The sequence below is a fragment of the Sporobolomyces koalae genome (assembly GCF_050403365.1).
Source record: "Sporobolomyces koalae JCM15063 DNA, S_koalae_JCM15063T_v1_ctg14, whole genome shotgun sequence".
NCBI classification, from domain to species: domain Eukaryota; kingdom Fungi; phylum Basidiomycota; class Microbotryomycetes; order Sporidiobolales; family Sporidiobolaceae; genus Sporobolomyces; species Sporobolomyces koalae.
The window spans coordinates 247255-271230 of NW_027481757.1; the positions used below are offsets into that span (position 1 = coordinate 247255).

General features: G+C 53.8%; 7 protein-coding genes across 7 annotated transcripts; 3 read left to right on the forward strand and 4 right to left on the reverse strand.

The window, feature by feature from the left end:
- Positions 1–646: 646 nt before the first annotated feature.
- Positions 647–4078, forward strand: JCM15063_000545 (uncharacterized protein; the record flags this gene model as incomplete). Its single annotated transcript, XM_076678463.1, has 2 exons — positions 647–1760; positions 1833–4078. The coding sequence occupies 2 exons, from the start codon at positions 647–649 to the stop codon at positions 4076–4078; spliced, it is 3360 nt and encodes a 1119-aa protein (XP_076534446.1).
- A 389-nt stretch (positions 4079–4467) lies between these two features.
- On the reverse strand, positions 4468–6294 carry JCM15063_000546 (uncharacterized protein; the record flags this gene model as incomplete). The annotated part of the gene is made up of 7 exons (XM_076678464.1): positions 4468–4558; positions 4647–5241; positions 5305–5520; positions 5594–5624; positions 5690–6001; positions 6072–6152; positions 6214–6294. The coding sequence occupies 7 exons, from the start codon at positions 6292–6294 to the stop codon at positions 4468–4470; spliced, it is 1407 nt and encodes a 468-aa protein (XP_076534447.1).
- A 226-nt stretch (positions 6295–6520) lies between these two features.
- JCM15063_000547 (uncharacterized protein) lies at positions 6521–7783 on the reverse strand (the record flags this gene model as incomplete). Its single annotated transcript, XM_076678465.1, has 4 exons — positions 6521–6782; positions 6846–7215; positions 7291–7470; positions 7531–7783. The coding sequence occupies 4 exons, from the start codon at positions 7781–7783 to the stop codon at positions 6521–6523; spliced, it is 1065 nt and encodes a 354-aa protein (XP_076534448.1).
- A 678-nt stretch (positions 7784–8461) lies between these two features.
- Positions 8462–16732, forward strand: JCM15063_000548 (uncharacterized protein; the record flags this gene model as incomplete). Its single annotated transcript, XM_076678466.1, has 18 exons — positions 8462–8743; positions 8814–8921; positions 8986–9273; positions 9338–9430; positions 9503–9711; positions 10313–10589; positions 10660–10767; positions 10831–11115; positions 12223–13281; positions 13339–13443; positions 13502–13633; positions 13704–13875; positions 13946–15365; positions 15440–15549; positions 15630–15760; positions 15836–16044; positions 16122–16471; positions 16569–16732. 18 exons carry the CDS (start codon positions 8462–8464, stop codon positions 16730–16732), a joined length of 5502 nt encoding a protein of 1833 aa, XP_076534449.1.
- Positions 16733–16958: 226 nt separating this feature from the next.
- On the reverse strand, positions 16959–17873 carry MDM12 (ERMES complex subunit MDM12; the record flags this gene model as incomplete). The annotated part of the gene is made up of 2 exons (XM_076678467.1): positions 16959–16983; positions 17059–17873. The coding sequence occupies 2 exons, from the start codon at positions 17871–17873 to the stop codon at positions 16959–16961; spliced, it is 840 nt and encodes a 279-aa protein (XP_076534450.1).
- Positions 17874–18060: 187 nt separating this feature from the next.
- JCM15063_000550 (uncharacterized protein) lies at positions 18061–20083 on the forward strand (the record flags this gene model as incomplete). Its single annotated transcript, XM_076678468.1, has 4 exons — positions 18061–18325; positions 18388–18521; positions 18592–18728; positions 18802–20083. The coding sequence occupies 4 exons, from the start codon at positions 18061–18063 to the stop codon at positions 20081–20083; spliced, it is 1818 nt and encodes a 605-aa protein (XP_076534451.1).
- A 644-nt stretch (positions 20084–20727) lies between these two features.
- ABZ1 (4-amino-4-deoxychorismate synthase) lies at positions 20728–23660 on the reverse strand (the record flags this gene model as incomplete). The annotated part of the gene is made up of 9 exons (XM_076678469.1): positions 20728–20843; positions 20927–21004; positions 21089–21172; positions 21266–21342; positions 21444–22477; positions 22552–22839; positions 22908–23144; positions 23218–23404; positions 23500–23660. 9 exons carry the CDS (start codon positions 23658–23660, stop codon positions 20728–20730), a joined length of 2262 nt encoding a protein of 753 aa, XP_076534452.1.
- Positions 23661–23976: the final 316 nt, after the last annotated feature.

Below are 23976 nucleotides of genomic sequence, written 5' to 3' on the forward strand. Positions count from 1 at the left end.
CGAGCACTCTTGTATGTGGGTCGAGTCTGGCGGGCGTGCCTCTGCACTCTGCAAGGGGTTCGAGGCGAGAAGATCCGGAGTGGGGCGACAGAGATCATGTCAGCTCAGGGGAGGGTGGTGTGAGACAGCCCAGACCTGCTAGCCCGAGCCGAGCCGTGCCCGCAGCTGCCGCTTTCCGCTCCGTGATCGATCGCAGTTCGCAGCGAGACAGTACCTCGACCGTCGCATAGACTTTGCCAGGGAGTCGACACGCCTCTACAGCTAAGCCGAGTTCACATTCGTAGGAGGAATCGATCACTCGACATTCGCCTCGGCTCCTCCATTAAGCCGCTCTCCGCCCAAGTCCAAGCTACAACTATACTGGACACATACAGATCGATCAACTCGAGGCAGGATGAGGCATTGGAGAAGCCGAAGGGCGCAAACGCCCAAAGCGTTATATCGGCTCGTTGCAGTCTGTCTAGTGTCAGCCAGCACGCTGGAACGGATACAGGCTCAAGCCACACTAGCTAGGTGAGCATCTATATTCGGGGCTTGGGTATGGGCTTGATGATGGGAGAGGAGGCGCGAGCGCCGACGTCACGCACGGTCGGTTGACTGATGCGCACAGCAAGTTCGCGGACACGGCGAAAGCTCGAACAGACGTATGGAGCTTTATAAAACCTCTGGTGGTGGCGAAAGGGGAAAATTCTGGGGCAACGGTACCGCCGGTGTCGAGGACGAGTCCATTTTGACTAACCTCACTTCTTGTCGTTCCATTCCTTGCGACAGATGGGGTCAGTCGGCAGCTTTGCTGTCTCCGGGAGCGACTCCGCATCTTTTAGTGACATCGGGCAAGACTTACGTCTCCGGTCAGACCGTTCTCTCGACTCCTTCGACATCTTCTCTCGTCTCGCTCGACCTTTCCCAACCTATCCTCGACCTCGCAAACCCTCCCTGGAAGGTCCTCGCAACGACGGATAAGAATGCTCCGATCTCAAGTTACGGCAACCTTGTGCCGTTGAACCAGCACGAAGCCCTGTACTTTGGTGGCGACGCAACAGGCGATCCGACCGTGCCCGTTCAAACCCGCAACGATTCCTCCTGGACTCTATCGCTCTCGACAACAAGCGAGAATGTCGCGACTTGGACTTCGAAAACTGCGGAATGGACGAGCCAACCGGAACGAAGGGAACTCGGATTCGCGTGCTCGGCTTCGAACGGGTCCTTGACGAGGGCCTGGATCTACGGAGGCTTGAGAGCAGATGGGAGCGGGATTGGGTTCGGTGATCTATGGGAGATGCAGGCTCCTTTGCTGTCAAACGGCTCGCTCGAGGCCGACCAGGTCGAATGGGCGAGATCGGGATCGGGACCGACGGGAGGACCGGTTGCGGGGTTGTACGATGGCACGGCGGTACTCGTACCGTCCGCATCAGATCCAACCATCTATTTTGTCGGGGGCGTCGACACGGCCCAGAACGCTCTCGCCCCCCTCACTACCATCTACAGCTTTACACCTTCGACCGCGATCGGTACGGGAACTTGGGCTTCGCTAACCGTGCAAAACGGTCCAGCCTCGAGGAGAGGCCACTCGGCAGTCTATATCGGCAACAATCAGATTTGGATCTCGGGCGGTCGAGATCTGGCAGAAAATACCGTCTTTTCGGACGCTTGGATTCTTGATATCGCGCACAAGACCTGGACCCAAGTGAAAGCGGCGCAGGAGACAGCCTGGGGAAGCAGTTCTATCTTGCTCGGCGAAACCATTCTGACCAGTTTCGGTGAGTTGCTCGAACGCACCTGCGAACGGATCTGATTCATGCATACTGACGAGTTGCGGTCTGACGCGTCAGGCTATGGCATCAACTCGCCGGTATCAACTGCGCTCAAAGTCTACGCCTACGGAAACGATACTTGGCTCGACGCATACTACCCGTCCTACCAGACCAGCGTTCCGGCGAATCCCAAGGCTTCGTCATCCGGCTCGTCTTCGTCTTCGTCTTCTGCTCCCGACTCTTCCAACCCGAACGATGTGCCTTCCAACCCAAAAGCGCACCAACCGAATTCTGGGTCGGACTCGTCGTCCTCTTCTTCTTCCTCGTCCTCTTCTGATACCGATGCTTCCGGATCAGCATCTTCTTCCTCTTCCTCTTCTTCGAACCCAGACCAAGGTTCAAACTGGACCTCGCCCGGATCTCCAATGGACCCTCACTCCACTTCGCCGACCGATGGTGCCAGTGAGAAAAGTTCTGACAAGCAAGTTGGACCATCAAAGAGTCTCGTTACCGGAGCGGTCGTCGGATCCTTGTTGGGTGCACTCGCGATCGCAGCGATCGGAGTGTACAGCATGCGCAAACGCAAGCGAAATCAATACGGATCGGGACCATATGGAGGAACATTCTTCGATGGAGGCAAACGATTCACTGGCGACGGTGATAACGACGACGAGGAACGGTACGGGATGATCGAAAAACACGCGAGTGACGATCACAAGAAACGATCTGGATTTGTCGGCATGTTTACGCCGAGAATGGGTTCCGTTCCGGTCGCTGGAGCCGCGATTGGAGCGGGCATGTACAAGAAGAGAAGAACCGACATGTTGATGGACGAGGCAGACGAGCACGAGAAGATGTGGGATCAGCCAGCAGCGAACCAATCCCGAAGAGGCTGGACTCAATTCGACGACGACGACGCAGAAGATGCGAGTCACGCGAACGCTAGAGCTGCTAGTGAAAGCTCGACGAGGATCGGCGTGGGAATTTGGGGAGGAATGGCAAGGAGCGAGAGCGTCAGGAGCGGGACCAGCTACCTCGGGACTAACCTCGGCGGCTTTCTGGGCGGCGCATCTTCAAGCGAGGGAGGGCATGAGTACGGAGGACTCGCCCGAACGGAAGAGGGCGGTGACGCTAGCTTGACGCCTATCGCGGAATGGGAAGAGGACGAGGATGAGGACGAGGACGCAGATGGGACCATCGAGTGCGGTCCCTTTTACAGCGCAGGTGCGCGATCGACGGAAACGCACCAAACGAGAACGACGAGCTCGAATGGTCATTCACATGAAGGCGCTTCCATCCAGACTGCCACTCGGATCGCTCGCCCGTTCTCTCCGGCATCTTCAACATCCCTCTATGGCTCTCGCTTCGCTACTCCCGCCGCCTACTCTGGACCCGGCGCGTCTAATGAAGGGATCGCACGGTCCGGCTCAAACTCTTCGAGCGTCTTTCTGTCGCCAATCCGACGAGACAATTCTTCTTCGTGGTGGTCCCGGATCAAGCACCACCAACATTCGGATGTTCCAACCGCAACAGCTTTCGAAGCTATTCGAGATCCAGCACCGGCGCCAAACCTCGATGACGCCCGGATTGAGACTCTCGATCCATTCTCGGACCCTATGCCGATGCGTGCGACCTCGCTCAAGAGGACAGACAGCATTGGAGAACATGGTCTCATGACTTCGCGGGCAACCCGCGGCGTTCACGACCGATCGATCTCGTCGAACGTTTCGGAAGTCACTGCGACGAGCTCGATCCTCGAAGAAAGGATGCGTGGAATGGACGTAGTTCAGCGAATCAGGACCGGAGAAGGCAGCGAAGGATCAGGAGGTTCGAACCAAGTCACTCCAATACTCTCGCAAGACCCCTTCTCGGATCCTCTACCTCCAGGTTCCGTCATCTTTGCTGGATCCCAAGCTGCGTTCTCCCCTCGAGCAACGGAAACTCCGCCGCCCTTGCCTTCGTCCGCTCAGTTCCCGATTCTGCCGGTCATTCTCCCTCCCGTCCCGACTCGGTCGCAAGAAACCTCATACGCTCCTTCCACTCCGGGGTCGCCTCGCAAGGTTCGCCTAATCGGTCCAAGACCTCAGCCTTCATCAGCGTTGCCTTCGATTTCTCGGTCCGGTTCTGTCAAAGACCTCGTCGCGCAGATCGAACGTCGCAGCTCGTTCCCTTCACTCGCGACCACTGCTTCGTCGCCCATCACACCCCCCTCAAAAGCGACTAGATCGAGGACGACGAGGACCATAGCGGGAGGTAGTGGTGGTGCTCCCAAAGTCGAACATGGATTGGTCAAGAAGCCCAAACTTTACATTGCAAACCCTTAGATGCCATTCTTTTCCCCCTTCTTCCCACAGACACTCGAACCCGAACCGTCTTGTACGACTGTTTTCTGTGCGCTTGACTTGTTTCAAAAAACCTAGATTCACCCCTTGTTGTCATTACCACCTCTCGTTCCTCTCGGCGCTGTCTTGGCAGGTTCCTCGCCTACAAGCAAGTGTTCTCTTCAGACAGCGATCGATCACTCAGAAACCAGAAGGTTAGGGCGAAAAAAGAGTGGTACACTACAAGAAAACTGCTTGTTGGGGTACTACTTGAATGGATCACACAACTCATGCGTTCCAGGCGCGGGTCCAGACATATCTCTCTCTCTCTCTGACCTTCTCTTATTCCTCTTTCAAACATCTTCACTTCGTGATTTCCATCTGACTCCTCTTCAATCCTTCTTGTCCGACAAATTGAGCGTTTCTCGAGCGAAATCTGCAGGAGATTTCGATCCTTTCTCTTTCTTCTTGATTGTCAGACAACTGTAAACGAGGTTTCGTCAGTAAGGGTGTTGACGAAGAATCGAACGGGAAAGAGAGAGAGAGCGATTTCGATCGAACAAGGACTGACTTGATATCGTAAAAAGTGCAAATGTCGCCAATGACTTCAACGACAAAGTGTCCATACACGACGAGCGCGAATGCCAAACACGCCATGACGAAATGTTTCGTACGCTCTTCGCTACTCTGGATCCAGCTCGTTGCTCCCACGAGACGAGGGAGGTTTGCATCGAGTGAACCCAAGATCGAGAGGATCAAGAGCGGATGTTTCCAGACGGCCGGGAACGACGATTTCGTAAGATGGGCAAGAATGAGGAGTTGGACGTGGTGCGCGAACGAGAGTCCCCAGGTGAAAGCGAATGGGATGAACAAGGTCGTGCGGAGGAGGAGAGGTTCTTTTGCGAGGAGCCACGTGAGCATGGCAGTCGTGTGCACGACCCAAGGAGACAACCGCGAGAGGGGTTTCAGGATCGAAAGCGGTGTGCGCTTCGCAGCGGGTAGCGACGCGTACACGTTCTTGGTCGCAGTGATGATGTTGAACACGAGTCCGATTGAAGAGAACACGAGGAAGAGATCGTTGAGCGGGAGGTTCTTGACCGGGAAGGGGAAGTCGGCAGGAGAAAGGCCAAAGAGCGTCAAAACTCCGGTGTCCCAGAATTGAGGACCTGTACCGTCATGCAGCCTGTCAGCAATCATTCACGGGAATGGCAGCGACCCGGCAGACTCGCCCTTGAAACCGGTTACGGTAAAGATTCCGACGACGAGCAGGATTCCTTCGACGGGACCAGAAAATGCCGACAAGAACAATGTGCCGGTATGCCATTCCTCCCAAGTCGAGAGGTAGAAGTTGCAGTTTGTCGCGACAAGACTTGCGACCGTCCACCACGAGAGACCGAGGTTGAGAGCGGCTGCCGCAAGAATCGCTCCAAGGGTGGTGTTGAGCGCTGGATACTCGTGTATGCACCGTCAGTCCGGTATCGATCGAGAATGACAGGCATCTGTCCGAGATCTGCTCACCATCGCAACCGTGATCAAACAGTTCACCAAGCTAGACCCATTCATCAAGGTTCAGCATGTTTTCGCAAAGCAGAACGGAAGAACAGATCAACCTACAGGTCCACTCGTACCAGTTCGTCTCGCCTGTTTACCATCGATCGCATCGAGACTCTGATACGCGAACAAGCCGGCAGCGAACGTGAAATAGATCCAATTAGGAGGACAGTCATTTCCGACCGTTCCCGACCACACCTGGTTCCGCGCCCAGTCGAACAAGTTTGTGAGTTTCGAAGGCAAGGTGCCATGGGGTCGGAACAACGGGTCCCACGTTCCTCCCGGCAGCGAGATGTGGAGAGGTTTCGATCCGCAGGCGAGAGTCGGGTTGTAGTACAGCAGGGTCAGGAAGTTGACAAAGATCATTGACAGGCCCTACATGGAGCATGGAAAGGGAATGGTAAGCATGGGAGGGTGCGGTCCTGGCCAGAGGCGGTGAACGAACAAGGAGAGTGATCGCGTTCGGCGCCATCGTTTTAGGGAACACGAGCACAAGCTTGTTCCAGAACGGGTTGAGCACATATTTCTGCAACTCGAGCTAGTCAGCCAACCATGGTCATAGGCAGACGGTGAGGGATACGGCTAACAGAAGTGAGCGACAAATCGGTCGAAGAGTATTTGTACTTCAGCAGCGATTGCACCTTGTGCTGAGGGATGTAGATCCCCATCCTGGAGACAAGCTGGACGAGGCGACGGCAAGGGAGGCGATCAACAATGTTTCGCGTTCACACCGATTTCGAAACGCGTGTCTCACTTGAATATTTGAATCATGACGAGGTTGCATAATTCTCTTATTTGCCTTAGCGATATCGTAGGCAGAGATAGAATATGATATAACATGCTATTGCAAGAGCGAAGAATACACAACAACGATAAATTATTACCAGCCTCTCTTTAGAATTCCCTCAACTTCACTGGTCTCTGGAACATGTCGAGCGTGAGCCTCCCTGCCGCCATGAGTCCCATCCCTCCTCCCGGATTCTTGACATCCCGCGTGATTCTCGCCGAAACTGGTGCCTTCTCGCTCGCTTCCTTCGTCGTCTTCGTGCTACCCCCCGCGACCCCTTTTGGCACGACGTCCGGTCCTGAACCTTTTGGGTGCGCTTTCTTCATCCATTCGAGGATGGGAGGTACCGCGTCCGCGAGAGAAGCAGCCCTAGTTACACCGTGACAATGAGATTAGTCTCTCGAGGAGAGGAAGAGTTTTGAGAGCGCTTACATTTTCGACTCGCCAAGTTTGACCGGAATGCTACCTCCCGGCGTACTCAGACTAGCGCAACTCCATACGATCGTCTCGCCGTCGTCCGCTTCCTCGATTCGCTCAACCGTGACGGTGGTGCCACGTACGTATTTCTTCTCGGCGGGATGAGGCTCGTTCGTCGTGATCGGTAGCGAGAAGCTCAAGAATGACCGAGAACCGGGCTCGGAAGAGAGCGGTGAATCGTGCTCGTCCTTGCTGTCTTTCTCCTTTCCCTTGTCGTCGCCGTCGTCGCTGTTGTCGTCCCCGTCAGGCTTGATGACGAGAGATCGGCACATGAAGCTCCGGTCGGTTGCCCCAAACGGCAGCTTGTACAGCTTGAGGAAACACTCTGACAACATAGAGCGGGACGGAATCAGCATCCACCTTTAGAGCGGAATGTCGGATAGGCACGAGGATTACGGACCTTTCTGGTCCTCGCTCTGTCCAATATCGATCAGCTCTTTCAGGTTGTCGACGTACTCTTTCTCTTGTGCGGTGTGATTTGCCCCAACTCCAGCCCACCACTCGTCGTACCCTCCATACTCGCTCGTCTTCAACCTCGAGATGCGCTTGTGCCATGTGATTCCTTCCCCATCCGATTTACCTGTACTCGGTCGAATCGTTCAGCCGAGCTTACTGTGACGAAGAGCGGAGAACCACGCACCGGTTGGCGAGACAGTCTCTTCGTCCGCTCCGTTCAGTTTGGTTTTGTACCGCACATGTTCGACCGGCAGATCGAACGTCTCGACGACACCTCCATGAAACTCTTTCCGACCTGTCCAGGCGTCACTGTCGAGGAGCTTGAGAGACTCGTTGAGGAGCGATTCGCGATACTCGGACAGTTCCGATGAGGGATCGGTGGGGAGCGACGAGATGGGTGTCGCGTTCAGGTGAAGGTGTTGTAGCACGAGCGACATATCAATGGCGTCGAGCTGCGCTTGTCAGTGTCGAGGAGCGTCTTTCCGTGGGAGAATGCGAGAAGCGAGAAGGGCTTCAGGTCACGCGAGAGGGTTGAAAGACGTCGTCGATCGAAGTCTGGAGAGGCCGAAACAGCGTCATTCTCTCTCGCTCCCGGCTCGCGTCCCGCTCGCCCACTTTGGCACCACCTTGCCCTTCGCTCGAGGACTCCTTGTCCTGCTCCGAGTACGCCGTAGCAATGAGGTATCGCCGGACCTGGCCAGTTGACAGCTCGCTTGGCTCGAAACTTGCTGCTCGATCGGAACCCCTGATCATATCACCCTTCTCGTCAGCTCCGCTCTCTGGGCTCCGTTACTAGTCGGTTGGCAGCGCGTATCGAAGGAGCTCGAGCAAACAGCAAGAACGAGGCAAGTGCGCCGCTTCAGATCTAGCCGATACTGCCGACGGTGTTATCGGTCTTGGGGTCCAGGAGTTGCCCCTACCTCGCGCAGCTTACAGATTCTGTAGGCTTGCGGGAGCGTGAAGAACCACGACCAACTTGTGGCCTGAGCGACAGTTCCGCGGCAGGAAGGGCTTCGTGCGGTTGGCGACAGAGCCCCTAGTTTTTTGCCTCTTTGTTCCATTCTCCCTCTTCCCGTACACCTTTCCCTCGAAAACCACGCTTCGCGCTTTCGATCATGCGCGAATACAGAGCGGCGAACAGAAAGATACGCGAACTGAAGGAGATTCTGGACAGCCTCGAGTGGCCCAAAGAAGGACGCAGATCGGATGGATACCCCAAGTGGCGCGAGGACGCTGACAACGCAGTGATGAATGGTGTTCTCAACATCACGTGCATCTCTTCAGAGCTAAACGGTCAAAAGAAAGAAGTACTCGACATGCCGGCAGAACTGTTCAAGGAGGTCAAGGAAGCAATCGAGGAGCTCGCAAACGGCAAGTATGAAAAAACTGAGGACGTTGTGAGTGTCGTGCCTCCGACTCTAGCTCAAGGCTGCTGCAGGCTTTTTACCATCTCCCTTGCCCGAAAAGCCAACGCTGCTCAGGGCAGTAACCACCAAATACTGGGTTGACGCCATGAGAGTTGCGACTTATCGTATCGAGCATGGACTGCCTGAGCCTCCCCTCTCCAAGGCAAACGTGCGTCATCCGGTGTCTTCACTATACGGCGCCATATAGCACCTGAACACGTCTCGTTCCCTAGGCCGTGATCGCGATAAACGACCTCACCATCATGTTGGTGCTTCGATCGTTCGGCAAGACGGCTCGCAGATTTACGCTCCAGCAATACACCACTTACGGACTAGTTACTGGTTGGGCCGACGTCTCTCGCTACATCGTCCCAAATGTCATGAACCATTTCAAGTCGGTCACAACGGTCGAACAGTGGGGTATTCTCCACAATCTGTGCTATCTCAACGAACTCGTTTGGAAGCACGAGCACAGCGCCTTTCAAATCTGGGAAAAAATAGATACCGAGCTCAAGCCTGCGGTGAGCTCAGGGCCTGTCCCCGAAAGCATTGCAGGAAGACGTCTAATCTGTATTGGCTCTGTAGATTGATAAATCCAGGGGCGGCGAAGTTGAGTACCTTGCCCAGTTCTTGCTCAAGGCGAACCATCACACAAATGCAACGTGGCCCAAGCTCCACGTAAGACCAGACTCTCGTACCGATCGAGTCTGCGATTGAATGCTGATTGGTCATTTTGGCTCGAACTCGCAGCCGATTGACCCCGATCGCTTGACCAAGTCTTTGCATGCTCTTCCGGAGGAGACAGGATCACCACCTCGGCCGCGCTCGCGCTCGCGCTCGCGCTCGCCATTGCCATCGCCATCAGACCCAAGCTCCCAACCTGAGTATCGCACGCGATCACCTCCTAGGGGGGGGTGGACCGAGTTCGCTCCCACTTCAGCATTTCGGTTCTTCTCAGCGTTCGCTTGGGACTCGTGCAATCCTCTCTCCACGCAAGCAGGACCTCTATGGAAGGAGCGCTCTGTGGTGAACGAGCGCCTTGTCATCGCCAGTTTTGCTGTCCCCCAGAAACCCCTCTGGCAGTTGTGCTTGAACCCCTCGAGCTGTTTGTTTTTGCTCTCCCTCTGTTTACTGCACCGCTGAGCGGTCAATATCGTGCTTTCTACGAGCTTGCTACAATGCAGTTATTTGTCTCCTCATCTTGCACTGGGTCTCGAGGCCGGATCTAGGAGCCGAAACCCTGAACAGGGCTTCGCTCCGAGTGCAGCACATCCTGCCACGCAAAGCGTTTCACTTGGACCTTGCTCGAGCGCGATCACGAGGACTAATTGTCAAAGCATGACACGATGAGCTACTCTGAGCAGGCGACATGCAAAGCTTGCGCGAAGGAGTGCAATGCAAGATTGCGATCTGAGCGCCAGTTCCGCGGCAGGAAGGGCTTCGTGCATTCAGCGACAGCGCCCCGCCCCTAGTTTTTCGCCTATCTGTTCCACTCTCCTACTTCCTGTAACCCTCAACCCCTATAGCGCGGTTCGCGATGCCAAAGTTATGCGACTTCAGATTGGTGTACGATCGTATCGGCGACCTGGCGGAGATTCTGGAAGAGTTCAAGAAGGGTCAGTGGCCCAAAGAAGAAAGCAGATCGGACTCATACAGCACCTGGCGCAAAAAAGCCGATAACGCCTTGGAGAATGGTCTTCGGAACATCGCGTGCATCTCTCGTGAGCAAAGCGGCCCAGGAGTAGAAGTACTCGACATTCCGGCAGAACTGTTCAAGGAGGTCAAGTACGCCATCGAGGATCTCGTGAATGACACGTATGCAAGCTCTTACGATGTCGTGAGTGTCGCGCCTCCGGCTCGAGCTCAAGGTTGCTACAGGCCTTTTACTGTCTCCCTTGCACGAACAGCCATGGATATTGGTAGTAAAGGACACTGAATACTGTATCGACGCCATGAAAGCTGCGACGAACTGTATGAAACCTGGAATGCCTAATCGTCCCTGCTCCAAGGCAAACGTGCGTCGTCGGTGACTTTACTACAAGACGACGTCTAGTGTCTGATCACGTCTCGTTTGGTAGGCCGTGTTTGCGATTCAGGACATCGCCATCACGTTGGTGCTCCAGGCAGTCGGCAAGCTGGAGGGCAGATGTACGCTTGAGCAACACACCGCTCACAAGCAGGATGCTGATTGGGCCGACTTCTCTCGCTACCTCGTCCAAATTGTCATGGAACATTTCAAGTCGGTCACAACGGTCGAACAGTGGGGTATTGTCCACGATCTACGCTATCTAGCAGAAATCGTGAATGAGAACCTCGATGCATCTCAACTCTGGAAACAAGTGGTCATCGAGCTCAGACTTGCCGTGAGCTCAGGGCCTGCCCTCGTATGCAGTCGAGGAGGGCTTCTAATCTGGCTCTGCAGACTCGTGGTTTCAAGGACAGCAAAATCAAAGACCTTGCCAAGTTCTTGCTTAAAGCGCACTCTCATGCTCATGCAAAATCAACGTTTCCCAAGCTCAACGTAAGACGAGACTCATCAAGTCTGCGATCGAATGCTGAGTTGTCGTCTCGATTTCAACTCGCAGGCGATCATCAACGATCTTTTAGCCGAGTCTTTGCGTGATCTTACGCTGGAGACAGGATCACGACGGCGCCCGCGCCCGCGCTCGCGCTCGCCATCGTGCTCGCAATCAAACAAGCACTCCCAGCGTCAATATCGCACGCGTTCTCCGCCCAGGGGGGGTCATTCGAGTTCGCGCCCACGTCGGCGCTCCGATTCTTCTGCGTTTTCGCTCGGGGCTCGTGCGCTCCTCTCTCCACGCAAGCAGGTTATCTATCAATAGAATCTTTGGTGATTGAGCGCCTTGTCATCGCCCGGAAGCCCTCTAGCAGATGTGCTTGAGCCCCTTGAGCCGATTGTTTTTGCTTTCCCTCCGTTGTCGCAGCACTGAGCGGTCAAAATCTTGCTTTCTAGGCGAATTTACTACTTCTTTCTTTGCCCTTATCTTGTATCCCGAAACCTTGGAGCGCGCTTCGCTTGTAGTGCAGCATCCTCTACTTCGTAAACGTCTCTCCTGAACCTCTCCCGCGCGTAATCTCGTGAGCTGACGAAGGAGGGAGGACGCGAGGAGCTGCTCTGAAGCAGGCGACGTGCACAGATGAGACGAAAGATTCCAGAGTGGGGTTGATACCGATATCGATGTCTGGGGCCGTGCTGTTCAACAATCGAGCGCGCAGAAATCTCGTAGATCCTGAAGAATACCCTTGCATAGATCCTGAAAAATACCCTTGCAGACGTTATGTTTTACTGAGAAGCGCAGCTCTACTTTCAGGCGGAACGGCACGCTCGAGAACCTCGCGCGGCCAAAGCGCGAGGCTACACAACTCTCGGAGTAGTATCCTGTCAATCCACATCACCTCTGTGAAGCGATGCTAGAATGCTCCCAATCGAGTATCGCGGTCGTAATTAGTTGAGAGAAAAGCGCAAGATTGACATCCGTCCGACACGCGTTCGAGGTGAGACATTGCCATGGTTGACACCGGCTCTCTCGGCGCTTCACCTTCACGCATCGCCAGATGCTCGCTCGGTAGCGATGCACGACTCTGATGAATTCGATCACTACCTCTCGGACAATGATCTCGACTTTGAGTCGATCGACTTGCTCGAACAGTCAATCAACTCGGTCACTCCGACCGCGACTCCTGCTCCCGTAGGCGTATCGCTCGGGCATGTAGCTCCGACGACTCGAACAGCTGCCTCTACGCCCGGTTCGACGCGTCCGCCCGGCCATGTTGCCGCACCGCACATCGTTCAACGTCTGCCTCTGCCTCTCCCGCTGCCGCAACAGAGCCAACGAATAGTACCGCCCAGGGGTGTGAGACCATCAGCATCGTTTCTCCGACCTCCGAAACCTCCTCCAAGACAATCGAAATCTTCGGTCTCGGTGCCGCACCGAGCTCCGTCTCCTGTGCCGCCGCCTCCTCATTCTCAAGCTGCCCTCGCTGCCAACATCGGACAAGTCAAAGAACAGCCGCCACCTCCCAAACGGAGACGAGTGAGCCTGAACGAACAAGGCAACGAAGGCTATGTCGACCCAAACCCGTTCAACAAGCCGCTCCCGATTCCGGAAGAACCCACAATCGGCGGCACAAGGGCACCCGGTGTAGGAGAGACAGCAGAAGAAGAATACGTCGAGGAAAACATGCCCGAGATCCGGTTGAAGCAAGGGGCAGATGGCAAAGTTCTGGGATACGAGGTTGAACCGCAGAGGGGTACGACCGTATTTCCGAAAGAATCGCACACCGATCCAAGGTTACGATCAACCGAGACATCATCGGGGACGACCAAACTGGTCAGGAGGGCGACAGGGCAGAGGAATCTGAGCTCAGATAGTGGACCAAAGGCTATGGCAGGCCCAGAGGTAGCGAGAGACTCAAGCTCGACTGCGAGCGCGATCAATCCACAGGCAAAGGGCATGTCTGATGCCGAGATCCGAGAGCTGGAGGAACTGCGTCGCGAACGAATCAGAGTGAGCACATGTTTCGCTTCGCTGAGTGGACAGCCGAGTGACTTTTTGTGCGCGCAGTTGCAAGCGGCTCTCAACACTTCGCAGCAAGAACAGCAGCGGGCCAAAGAAGAACTGTTGGCCAAAGTTGGCGAGTCGTCTGTGATCAGAAATCGAATGAACAAGGTATGTGATTTCGGAATCGATGAGGAGCTGCATGCTGGAGACTGACTTTGAATTTCAGGCAGAGGCTGCTCATTCCCTCGCGATGAAAGATCAGCAGCGCGAACGCGAGAAGCTCGAGCTTGCGCTCCGAGCGAAAGAGCAAGAGTTGCACAACGAACTCGAACGTATCAAGACCATCGAAGCGTTCAGAGTTAGTACCCCGTCCAAGCTCATTGCCTGAGCTATACGGAAGGAAGCTAACTGAACGGGACCTATCGCAGCAAATTGAACAACCGAACGTGCATTCGTCGGCGCGCAAATCTGTACAGAGGAATCGAAACGGAGCGCCTCGCAGCACTCAACGAGCCGACAGGACACGGGGCGTGTCTGTTGCAACTCCAAGAGGGGGGCGAGACGTCAGCGAATCGCCCTCGATAGGCAGAGGTCGAGAAGGTGAGGCCAGCTCTTGGCGAACCTCACGCTGTCGTAGGACTGAGCGCTCACTTGTTGCATCTGTTGCTAGAGAGAGGATCTCCGGCTCGGGCAAGAGCTTCGCCTCAACGCCAAGCTCCCTCGTTCGCAGGATTTCACAACTCGTTCTCGGAATCGCCTGGACCTGCTCCTGGCCGGCGCATCGAGAGAGAAGGATCCATGGCCCCACCTCCGTTCCCGATGACAGGTGGCAAGACGCGCAGATATGCGGCGAACAAATTGAACGGGGACGCGCCGAACGACTCGGGAAAGAGAAGGATGATGGCAGAAGAGGACGAAAGTTTCTTCAGCGAGGGTCACGGTGGCATGATCAACCCTTCTTTCGGTGTCTCTGGTGCTCAAACTATGGACAAAGTGACAGAGATGGACGATGAGGATGAGGGAGAGGAGGCGGAAGATTCAGAATGGGAATGGGTCGAGGAGGAGAGGGACTGGAGAGGCGAGATTCTCGCGGTAATCTTCTCTCACACGACACCAACAACCATCGATACGACCTCAGCGCTTCCATTCACTGGTACAACGTCTGCGACGCAGCTGAGATCGACCGTTGTGCCAAACGCGACCGGCGCCTTCTCGCGCTCCTTCGCCTATTCCGCAACTGCAAGATCCGCAACCTCGACAGGAAGGTCCTTCGGAGGCGCCAATTCTCGACAGAACTCGCTGGGAGGCTCTTCAATGTCGACCACATCTCCTGCATCGACGGCGCCTGGACCTCCCGTTCCCACGTTTCATTCGCTCATGAACCTCCACTTTCCTCCTTCGACCGCATCAGCCCTCACATCCTCTTATGAATCGGAAACTCGGAATCTCTTCACTTTGCTCGGTCGAAGACTAGACCCTCGCCTGACTCCCACGATCCCGAATTCTCCCCAAGTTGGGTATGCCGAGCATGCCGATCCACTCGCGTCGACGATTCAGCTGTGTTCCGACCTATCTCAGTCGTTCCAAGCATTGCTGGTGATCCTTGACCAAGCAGGTCTGATCGGTCCGATCACAGCGCTCCTATCGTTGATCAACCATCTCGTCTTCCTATTCCCACCCTTTGCCCTGTCGCTTCTCTCGGACTCGATCCCACCACAAGGGAGCGATACGTCTACTCCCTCGAGAAAAGGGGGTCTACTCGCGATCCTCGCCAAACTGATCACTCGATATGGCAAACATGTCGCCCCTCAACCCACGCCAGCATCGTCTACAGCTCAATCCGCTCGTACGGGGGAAAAGCGTTCGCTCGCGTTCCAAAGTCGAAGGTCGAAACAGGCTTCAAGAAATGCGGCGAGTCGAACTGGTGGCAGCAAGAAGAAGGGAATCGAGGAAGGCGAAGAGGACAGGATCTTGATTGAAGACAGCGACAAGAGAGATGCACTGCTGTGTTCGATGACGGGGATCGTCGAAGGTTTGGCATGGAGGTGGACGGTGGAAGAAGCAAAATCGAGCAGGAACGCGCAAGATTGGTAAAGACACGATTCCCTCTTGAGCAAGGTCTACTCGAATCACCCTGACACAAATCTGCTTTTTGTTCCGACAGCTTCCAGACATTCTTGCAAACGCCGCAAACCGTATCTACCTTGCTTGATCCGAATCAACCCCTCCAGATCCTGCTTTCGACCACTCGGATCTTGGCGCTGCTTGCGAATCGTATGCCTGTCTCAAAGTGTTTCTGCCCGGAATCTTACTGGGTCAAAAAACTGATGACCCATGTCCCCCATCGACGTCAGATTCGTGCATGTACCGATCGATTCTCGCATTGAGACTCGCAGATGCTCATGACGTGCGAGGATCTCCATTACCGATCTTTGAACGGATCGCGACATTGCTCAACTTGCAACCACGAGAAGGATCGTTCGCAGTCTGTCAACTCTCATATCATCATCCTAATTGCGCGACTCGAGTAATTGACTGTTTCCTTACTTGTGTCCAAAAGACTCGGGTGTTTGATCTTCATTCGTCGTTACTCTCACTCTCGACTACATTGTTGTCCCACCAACCCGACTCGATTCGATTGATTGCAGAATCTCCTCGATTCATTCCAGAAGGACTGTTGAAACGGATCTACCGAGATGTCGAAACCCTGTGGGAATGGGATGGTAGAACCGTCTCGAGTACTGGACAAGTCAGAACCTTGTTGAACCAGTTGAGTCTTAAACACTTCCTCAAAAACTGATACATTTGCAAAAGCTGACTTTTGTAACTCCCCAATGTGATACTAGTACTACACAACGATTGTACTCGACCATGACGCTGTTGTACTACCTCTTGTTCGCCCCTCATTCGTCCTTGTCCCTCCCAACCGTGTTTCGCAATTCAGTCACGACGTTTCGTACCACCACCACGAACGATTCAACCAGAAGTTCGAATTCTTCTTCTTCGTCACATCTCGCGACATATGTACAAGATTGGTGTTCGGTTGCATTGGGTACTTTGGCATTCACGGAAGGAGTACCAAGTTGGGTCATCACCCCCGAATCCGAATCCTCCGAAATCGATCCACAAGAGGAGGAAGAACAAACTTTTACTCGGTTGAAAGATGATCCAGGTTCGAGATTGATCGATCTCAGATGTAAGCGAAGATCTCCCCTGTTTCTTGAGTTCCCCTCTCCCGATTGGGAAAGGAGATTCAAGAGAAGAAAAACTGACCCGTTTTTGTGAGTCATTAGATCTAGCTCAAGAGATCCTTGAAGAAATGTTACCGGAAGAACTCGAAGGGATTGGTGAATGTTTCGGATTGGTTGAAGAAGAAGAAGACGAGGAAGAAGAGGAGGAGGAAGATGATGCTCGGGCAGATGAACGATTCGAGCAGGATAAAGAGGGAAACCGGTGAAAAAGGTGGATCGATTACGCTCGAATTTCTTACCGCGGGACCAAAAACCTCTCTTTGGTTATTGTCGAATTTTTCAGAGGAGGAATGTGCATTTTGCCCTCGAAGGAACACGTTGTTTTGCAACGTGAGAGTAGTAATAATGGCAACAATGGATTTTCCGATACATGCGGGGATTTGCGAGGTCGAGGAGGTTCAAGTACAGGTGATTTTTGTGCAGAGATGGGGTTCAAAACATGATTGTTTGAAAGTTTCTGGTCGAAAGTTAAAAACACGCTCAGCTATCAAGGAAAGGAAAGAAGAGGGAAAATAAAGAAAAGGATGCTCACGGAAAGACAATCTCGTTGTCCAACGTCCTCCTCGCGACTTCCAATACAAACTTTTCGACTTTGCCAACATTCTTCAAGACGTGTTTGTCATGTTGACCCACTTCACTCTCGATCACTGCCGATTTCAAGATCCGACTTCCCGGACCCTGATTGACGTCTTTTCTCGTTGATACGATCGAGGGGTTTGGATCGAGGAGTGAGAGATGGACTCGACGGTTCCCGCCTTCGAACGCTACGACGAGGGTCGTTTCGAGTGCGAGTGAGGTGAGCGTGACGGCGACGGGGAGCGACATGAAGTGATCATTGGGGTAGTTGATCACGAGGGACGTTGCGAGTCCCAGCGAGAGGGTTCCCGAGTAGGTCAGGTGTAGATGAACTTGGAACGAAGGGGAAGGAGCTGAAGAGAGGGTTGGTCCTGACAGTGGATCATGCGAGAAGAGGGAAGGGGTAGGGGAGGGAGGCGAGTACGAGTGGGGGTGAGTGTGTGAATCGGAGTGGTACGCTCCGTGTCCATGTGGATGTGGATGAGGCGAACGAGATCGAGTGCGAGTTCGAGTTATCGGGGGAGCGAGAGGAGGAGCGGGTTCGTCTGGTGGTTCGAGTTCGTCATCGTCTGGTTGGAGGAACTCTTTGTACACGTCTCGAATGTCGACGAGTTCGAGACAAGGTTGCGAGTCGCCAAACGAGAAGCGTTCGACGGTGAGGGGGCCGATGAAGTTGGGACGAGGCGCACTCGAGAAGGCTTCGGCAAGGAACTGGGTGACTGAACTCGTCAGGTGGTAGTCGAGCGCAGACCAGTCGAGGTCGACCGACATGAGAGGACGAGGAATGAGATCATTGTCATTGGCAATTTACAATATTGTAAAACTCTAGTCTAATAGTAGCCGAGTCCCCCTTTCCGCCTCTTCCCTTTCTTCCAAGTCGTCGTCTTGTCCCCTTCGGTTCCCGGCTCTCTTTCTCATTCGCACTCTCGTTCAACAACTCGGCGATTTCGAAAGCAAGATGGCGTTACCGGTCGTCTCGTTTGGTTCGATCGCCCCTCCCGCTCCGTCCTGCCTGCCCGGCTTTCCCACCGTCGTCTTGCCCGTCGACCCTGCTCTGGCCATGCCTGAACCCTCGCCTTCAATCGCAAGCACGTCCACTCGGCCACTCAAGCGTACGAGGAAGGAAGCCAACGTGGAAGAATCACTCAACCTGTCGACCGTCCCCGACTTGCGCCATCTCGCTCGCTCCGTCCTCAACGCGAAAAAGGTCGCAGTCGTGTGTGGTTAGTCTCGACTTTCGGGTTAGCTATTATCTCGAGCTCGAGCTGACGAGCGACCACTCCAGGTGCGGGCATCTCGACCGCTTCGGGCATCCCCGACTTTCGATCCTCGTCCGGACTGTTTGAATCGCTCAAGCACAAGTACCCCGACGCCAACATCTCGACGGGCAGAGACTTGTTTGACGTTGGCCTCTTTGCCGTCAGTCTTTCATTTTCCATCATTCAACATGTTCCCCTCGAGGGCTGATTTCCTTTTCTGCCATCTCTAGTCGGAACACAATGCTTCTATCTTTTACAACATGATTGCCGAACTGAAACAGCAGACCGATCAGGTTGAACCGACGAGCTTTCATCGATGGCTCAAGGCTCTCGATGACGAAAAGAAACTGTTTCGCGTCTATACCCAGTCAGGACCCTTCCCTTATTCAGCTCACCTTGCCTCTCTCTCTCTCTGATACCTCTGTCACTCTCTTCAACAGAAACATCGATGCACTCGAGGAACGAGCCGGGCTCAGTTATGGCCTCGGTGGCACTGCGCCCCCATCTCGAGCTCCCTCGGCCTCCCCTTCAAAGCCCAAGGCGAGATCCGCCTCTCCCGGCCTACCCACCTCGTCGCAAGCGAGCACAAGCTCGACCGTCTCGTCCCTCGGTCTGCGCCGCTCTTCTTCAACTTCTTCCCTCTCGTCCTTGTCCTCGATCTCTTCCTGCTCCGATAACGAAGACATCGCACCGGTACCTACCAGTCGTCGCAATTTGACCAAAGACGTTCCTCGATGCATCCCACTCCACGGTCAACTCCAAACTCTCAGTTGTCCCTTGTGTCACACGACGTACCCATTGAACCCATTCCTCCCTTCCCTCTCGCTCGGACAACCTCCACAATGTCCTCACTGTCAACTAGTACATGAGGAACGTACCGAATTGGGAAGAAGGTCTCGAGGAGTTGGGTACCTCAAACCCGATGTCGTCCTGTATGGAGAACCTCACAAGGATGGAGATCGGATTGGACACATTACGGGCAAAGATTTGATGGGAGCTAGACCCGATCTGTTGATTGTTGTGGGGACGACTCTCAAAGTCCCTGGTACGAAGAAACTGGTCAAGGAATTGGCAAAAGTCATCAAACCTCCTCCAACAACGACTACGACGACGACAAGAGTCAAGAAGATGGACAAGATTTCGACCGTGTTTCTCAACAAAGAGTTTCCGGGAGGTGGCAAAGAATGGATGGGAGTGTTTGATTGTTGGGCTCGAGGAGACATTCAAGAATTCGTCACGGTTCTTGAACAAGAACGCAAACTGGTCGAACAAGAGAAACGAGACAAACTCGAACGCAAGAACAGATCGATCGAATCATCATCATCGACGACGCAGGTTTCGAAGACAAAGAGTGGGAAACTTCCGTCAAGACCAACGAAACCCAAGTCGTCGTCGTTTTTGCTCGAGATTGATTCGAGACCAACACCTCCAGTACAACTGTCAGTTTCAAATTTACCGGCATTACCTTCAACAACCTTGCTCGAACCCCTATCGCACAAACGAACGAGAGCTTTGTCACCACCATCAATTGTGCCTGGTTTGAAACTCGATGACGAGGAACCGAGAAGTAGGAGACCTTCAACCATGGTTTCAACTCGACAATCTCTGATCAATCGCGATCGACCGAAACCAGGACGTTCGGGAGCGGGAGGGTTGTTCAACAGTTTTACGAGTACGAAACCGAGTCTCTTGCAGGCGGCCAACACCAAGACGGGCAAGTGAATGAGTTGGGAGGTTGGAATGTCAGTTTTGTTGTAATCATGTTTAGAGAGAGGGTGGATCATCACTATTTTTACTCTGTTGTAACAAAGAGAGATTTCTGTGTGCTTGTTGCTGAGTCTGTGAGCAATCCGTTGGCTCTCACTATGTTCAGTTCCTTTCAAGTTCGAGAGGCAGAGAGGACTCTCTCCGCTTGATCGAAATAACCCTAGCTATGGGTCGGTTATGTTTCTGCGAAAGAGCTCGCCTTAGCCAGGTATTCACCTTTTCGCTAGGCGTTATCAAAATGCATCAAAATACATCACTGGAGAACGGGAAGTAATTTTGACTCCCGTTTGTTTTTCTTTTTTCCGAGGAACCTGAATTTTGAGTTCAGACAAACTCAAACCTGAAGGCTCCCTGCGGGTAACGAACTTGCACATCGAAGGAAATGTTGGGAAAGAAAGGGGAACCTGGTTTTTTTTGCAATAACGATTATAGTAACGACAGAGGGGAATCTATCTCTTTGAAGAAGAACACAAAAATACAACGACATCTTGTTGAAGAAAATCTCTTTTTTGGGGGGGATAACACGAAACTCTATACCGAATCACTTGAGTTCAAAACACTCGTTGGCCCCGAGGGAGGCGTCTGGATGTTTGGGATGTTCATTTTGAAAGGTTTCCTCTTCCGAGAACTGCTTGAATCTTGGTCAAAACTTCTTCCCATTCTTTCGCTGGATCCGAAAGGTGAGTGATCGCTCCTCCCGCTCCTAAACTCAATTCTTTGTCATTTCCGAACCAGCAATGGAAGAATCAACGAATCTGTTTCATTTCCAAAAGGACAGGAAAGAAAACGATTACTCACCTTGACCTCTTTTGATCAGGGTACGAATCACGACTGACCAATCACTAGCGCCATCGATCGAAACGTATCCAAAGACGCCTGGTTTTCATCATTGTTAGAAATGTTTGTTCACCCGGATTTTGCGAATAGCTCGAGGGAGAAAAAGGAAAGAAAAAGCATTACCGGAATAGATCCCTCTAGATCTTCGTTGTTCGAGCTCGTCAAGAAGTTGCAAAGACCTCAATTTGGGAGCACCCGTCATTGAACCTGTCAAAAGAAAATCAGGTCGTTTGCTCGTTCAAGGTCAGTCAAAAATTTCCTCTTGTCGAGGCAAAGTTACGATCTGTGAAAATTCGATACCTGGAGGGAAAGCTTGTGATACGGCATCGAATGGGTTCACTCCTTCTTTCATTTGTCCTACCACTGTCGTAACCATTCTACAACGGAAGAAACTCCTCATCAGTATGAGTTGGAACCCAAACTCGAACGAGAGAAAAGAGAGAGAGGAGGAAGAAAGGGGCAAAATTCGGAACTCAACTGATGAACCGTTTCGTACGTCTCGATCTGCATGAGTGCCGGTACGGTGACACTCTCGACTTGACAAAACGCCAACAAGTCGTTGCGAATGAGATCGACAATCATCAAGTTTTCAGCACGTTCCTTCTCGTCCGCTCGAAGACTCTCTCGTCTCTTGATGTCTTCGATCGGATCGTCTCGACATCTTTTGACGGTACCTTTGATCGGTTTCATCGAGACGTGACCGGTCGAGGTACTTTGTAGGAACCGTTCAGGGGAGGAAGACAAGATTGTCAAGTCGGATCGGGGCAAGTTCAAGTATGCCGAGTACGGGGCTGGGTTCGTTTTGCGGAGAGAGAGGTACAGAGGGTATGGGTCTTGAACGAGGGGATCATAGAGAGAGAGGGTCGATCGGAACTGAGTCGTGAGACACAGTTCGTACGCGTTCCCGAGCACGATGGATGCTCGAGCCGACTCGATCGATGCCATGTACTGTTCCCTCGATCGGTCGGGAACGTAGGTGGCCCGATCGAGAGGGACCGGTTCGATCGGTTCAAACGGTCGAGGTTCGTGGTGGTTGAAATAATCTTTAACGTTTTGAATCCAGACGTTCCATTCGTTCTCGTCGATGCCGTACGACGACGATCCAACAGTTCGAACGAGCGCACTCGCGTACCACTCACCAGTGTCATGCGCATAGGACAAAATTCGGCTCGCAAAGGCAAACTCGGTGACGGGATGCTCTTGCGATTCGTCCGGATGCCGTTGTGTGGTGGGCCGACTCGGAGGCATCGTGATTGCCTTGGCTTCATAGCTGATATACCCGACAAAGCCTGTCGGGATCGAAGCGAGGGCAGAGGATTGGATTTGCGTGCGAGCTTGCAGCAGAGACTGTTCCGATGCCAGGTAGTCAAAAACGGTAGTCGAATCGTCAAGTTGTTCGGTTCGGTCTTGAAGATCGTTCGAGTTTCGACGGATGAGCGAGTGAGAGGACATGGTGTAAGACAGGGTCGATTCGGGATTGAACACATGCGAGAACTGAGGAACTCCCGTAGGCTGGAAGAACCGCGACTGTCAGAGCGAATTTACGCGGTGGAGTCATCCCAGTTGGCGGCCAACAGGGAACATACCCGTGCTGAATCTAGCCAGACCTCGCCTAATCCGCTGTGACCTTTGACCAACTGCTCAAACACCTGCTGGGGTGCGAGCGATTTGGATGCGGCGAGAGCGACTGTATGTCTCTCCCATCGCGATACTTGTTCCTCCTGCGATTGGGGTGCAGGGCGTCGACGCCGTGCAGTAGTCGAGAGCGCCAAGATGGAGGTCGGGAGATTCGGCGATGCAGCTCGGGCGAGATGCTCGAGCGTCGCGGTGAAAAAGTTGTCGAGGATCTTGGCGCCGAAAGTCGAGCAGATTGACTTTTTGCCATGGCATGTATCAGCAAAGAAAGCCAAGAACAAGCTCTTTGAGAGTAGTTGGGGCTCACCTCGGGGTGAAACTGTACGCCCCACATGGGTTTGCCCTTGACTGCGAGCGCCATGATCTCGCGAGCTTCGTTCGTTGCGATCACTTCGAGTTCGGCGGAGGGTACCGAGTCTGGATCAATGACCAGGCTGTTGTACTGCACTGCATCAAAGGTTTGAGGGATCTCGTCGAACAGAGGGTTGTTCGAGTGCGAGATGTGCGATACTTGGCCGTGCACGGGCGCAGCAGCGGTGCCAACCTAGGAAAGCGATGGCGATTCTCAGCTTGAGCGCGAGGTATGACCCCAAGACAGAGCATGGCAGGAGTTGTACCTTGGCGCCGAACGTGGTCGCGAGTCCCTGACAGCCGAGACAGACGCCGAGGATAGGCAGGCGGTGTCCATACTCTCGAATGAGTCTCGTTGCCCAGCAGAAATCCTCGTCTTTGTGAGGAGTGCCAGGTCCGGGTCCAAGCACGATGCAGTCGAAGCGAGGCAGGACGTTGGCGACAAAGTCATCCCTATCCGAGCAAGCACGAGCGTCGAGATGGAATAGAAGCGCAAGGTGAGTGCGACAGTTGAGCGGCTGGTTGTGCTCGAGCAAAGAATCGCTCACCAGCGAAGTGTATCGATATTGACAACGACAATTCGTCCATGTACTTCGGCAGGGTTCCAGCGGGTACGATCGAGCTGGGCGACGAGCTGCAACAAGTTGCGAGTGTAGGAATCGTGAAAGTCGATCACGAGCGTCGTCGGAATCGCTCGCGCATGAGGCATGACCAGGACGGGAGCACGCTTGCGCCTGTCGAACGGCGAGCCAATCTAGGTCGAGGTGGACGCGAGAGAGCGGGAGAAACAGTCAACCAAATATCCGTCGGCGCCTTCCCGGCTCGAGTCTCTCTCGACTCATTCGTGACCGTCTCGACTGTGCTCAAAGCAAGTAACTCGACTGCCGCCGTGACCGATCAGAAGGATCCGAAGCAATCGATCGCGTCTCGAGCAAAGTTGCCGACTCCTGTCCGCCGTACCCGACCTTCGCTGCCCCGCCCTCGCCACGATGCAGTGCTGTACGACCCGCTAAGCCCGATACGCA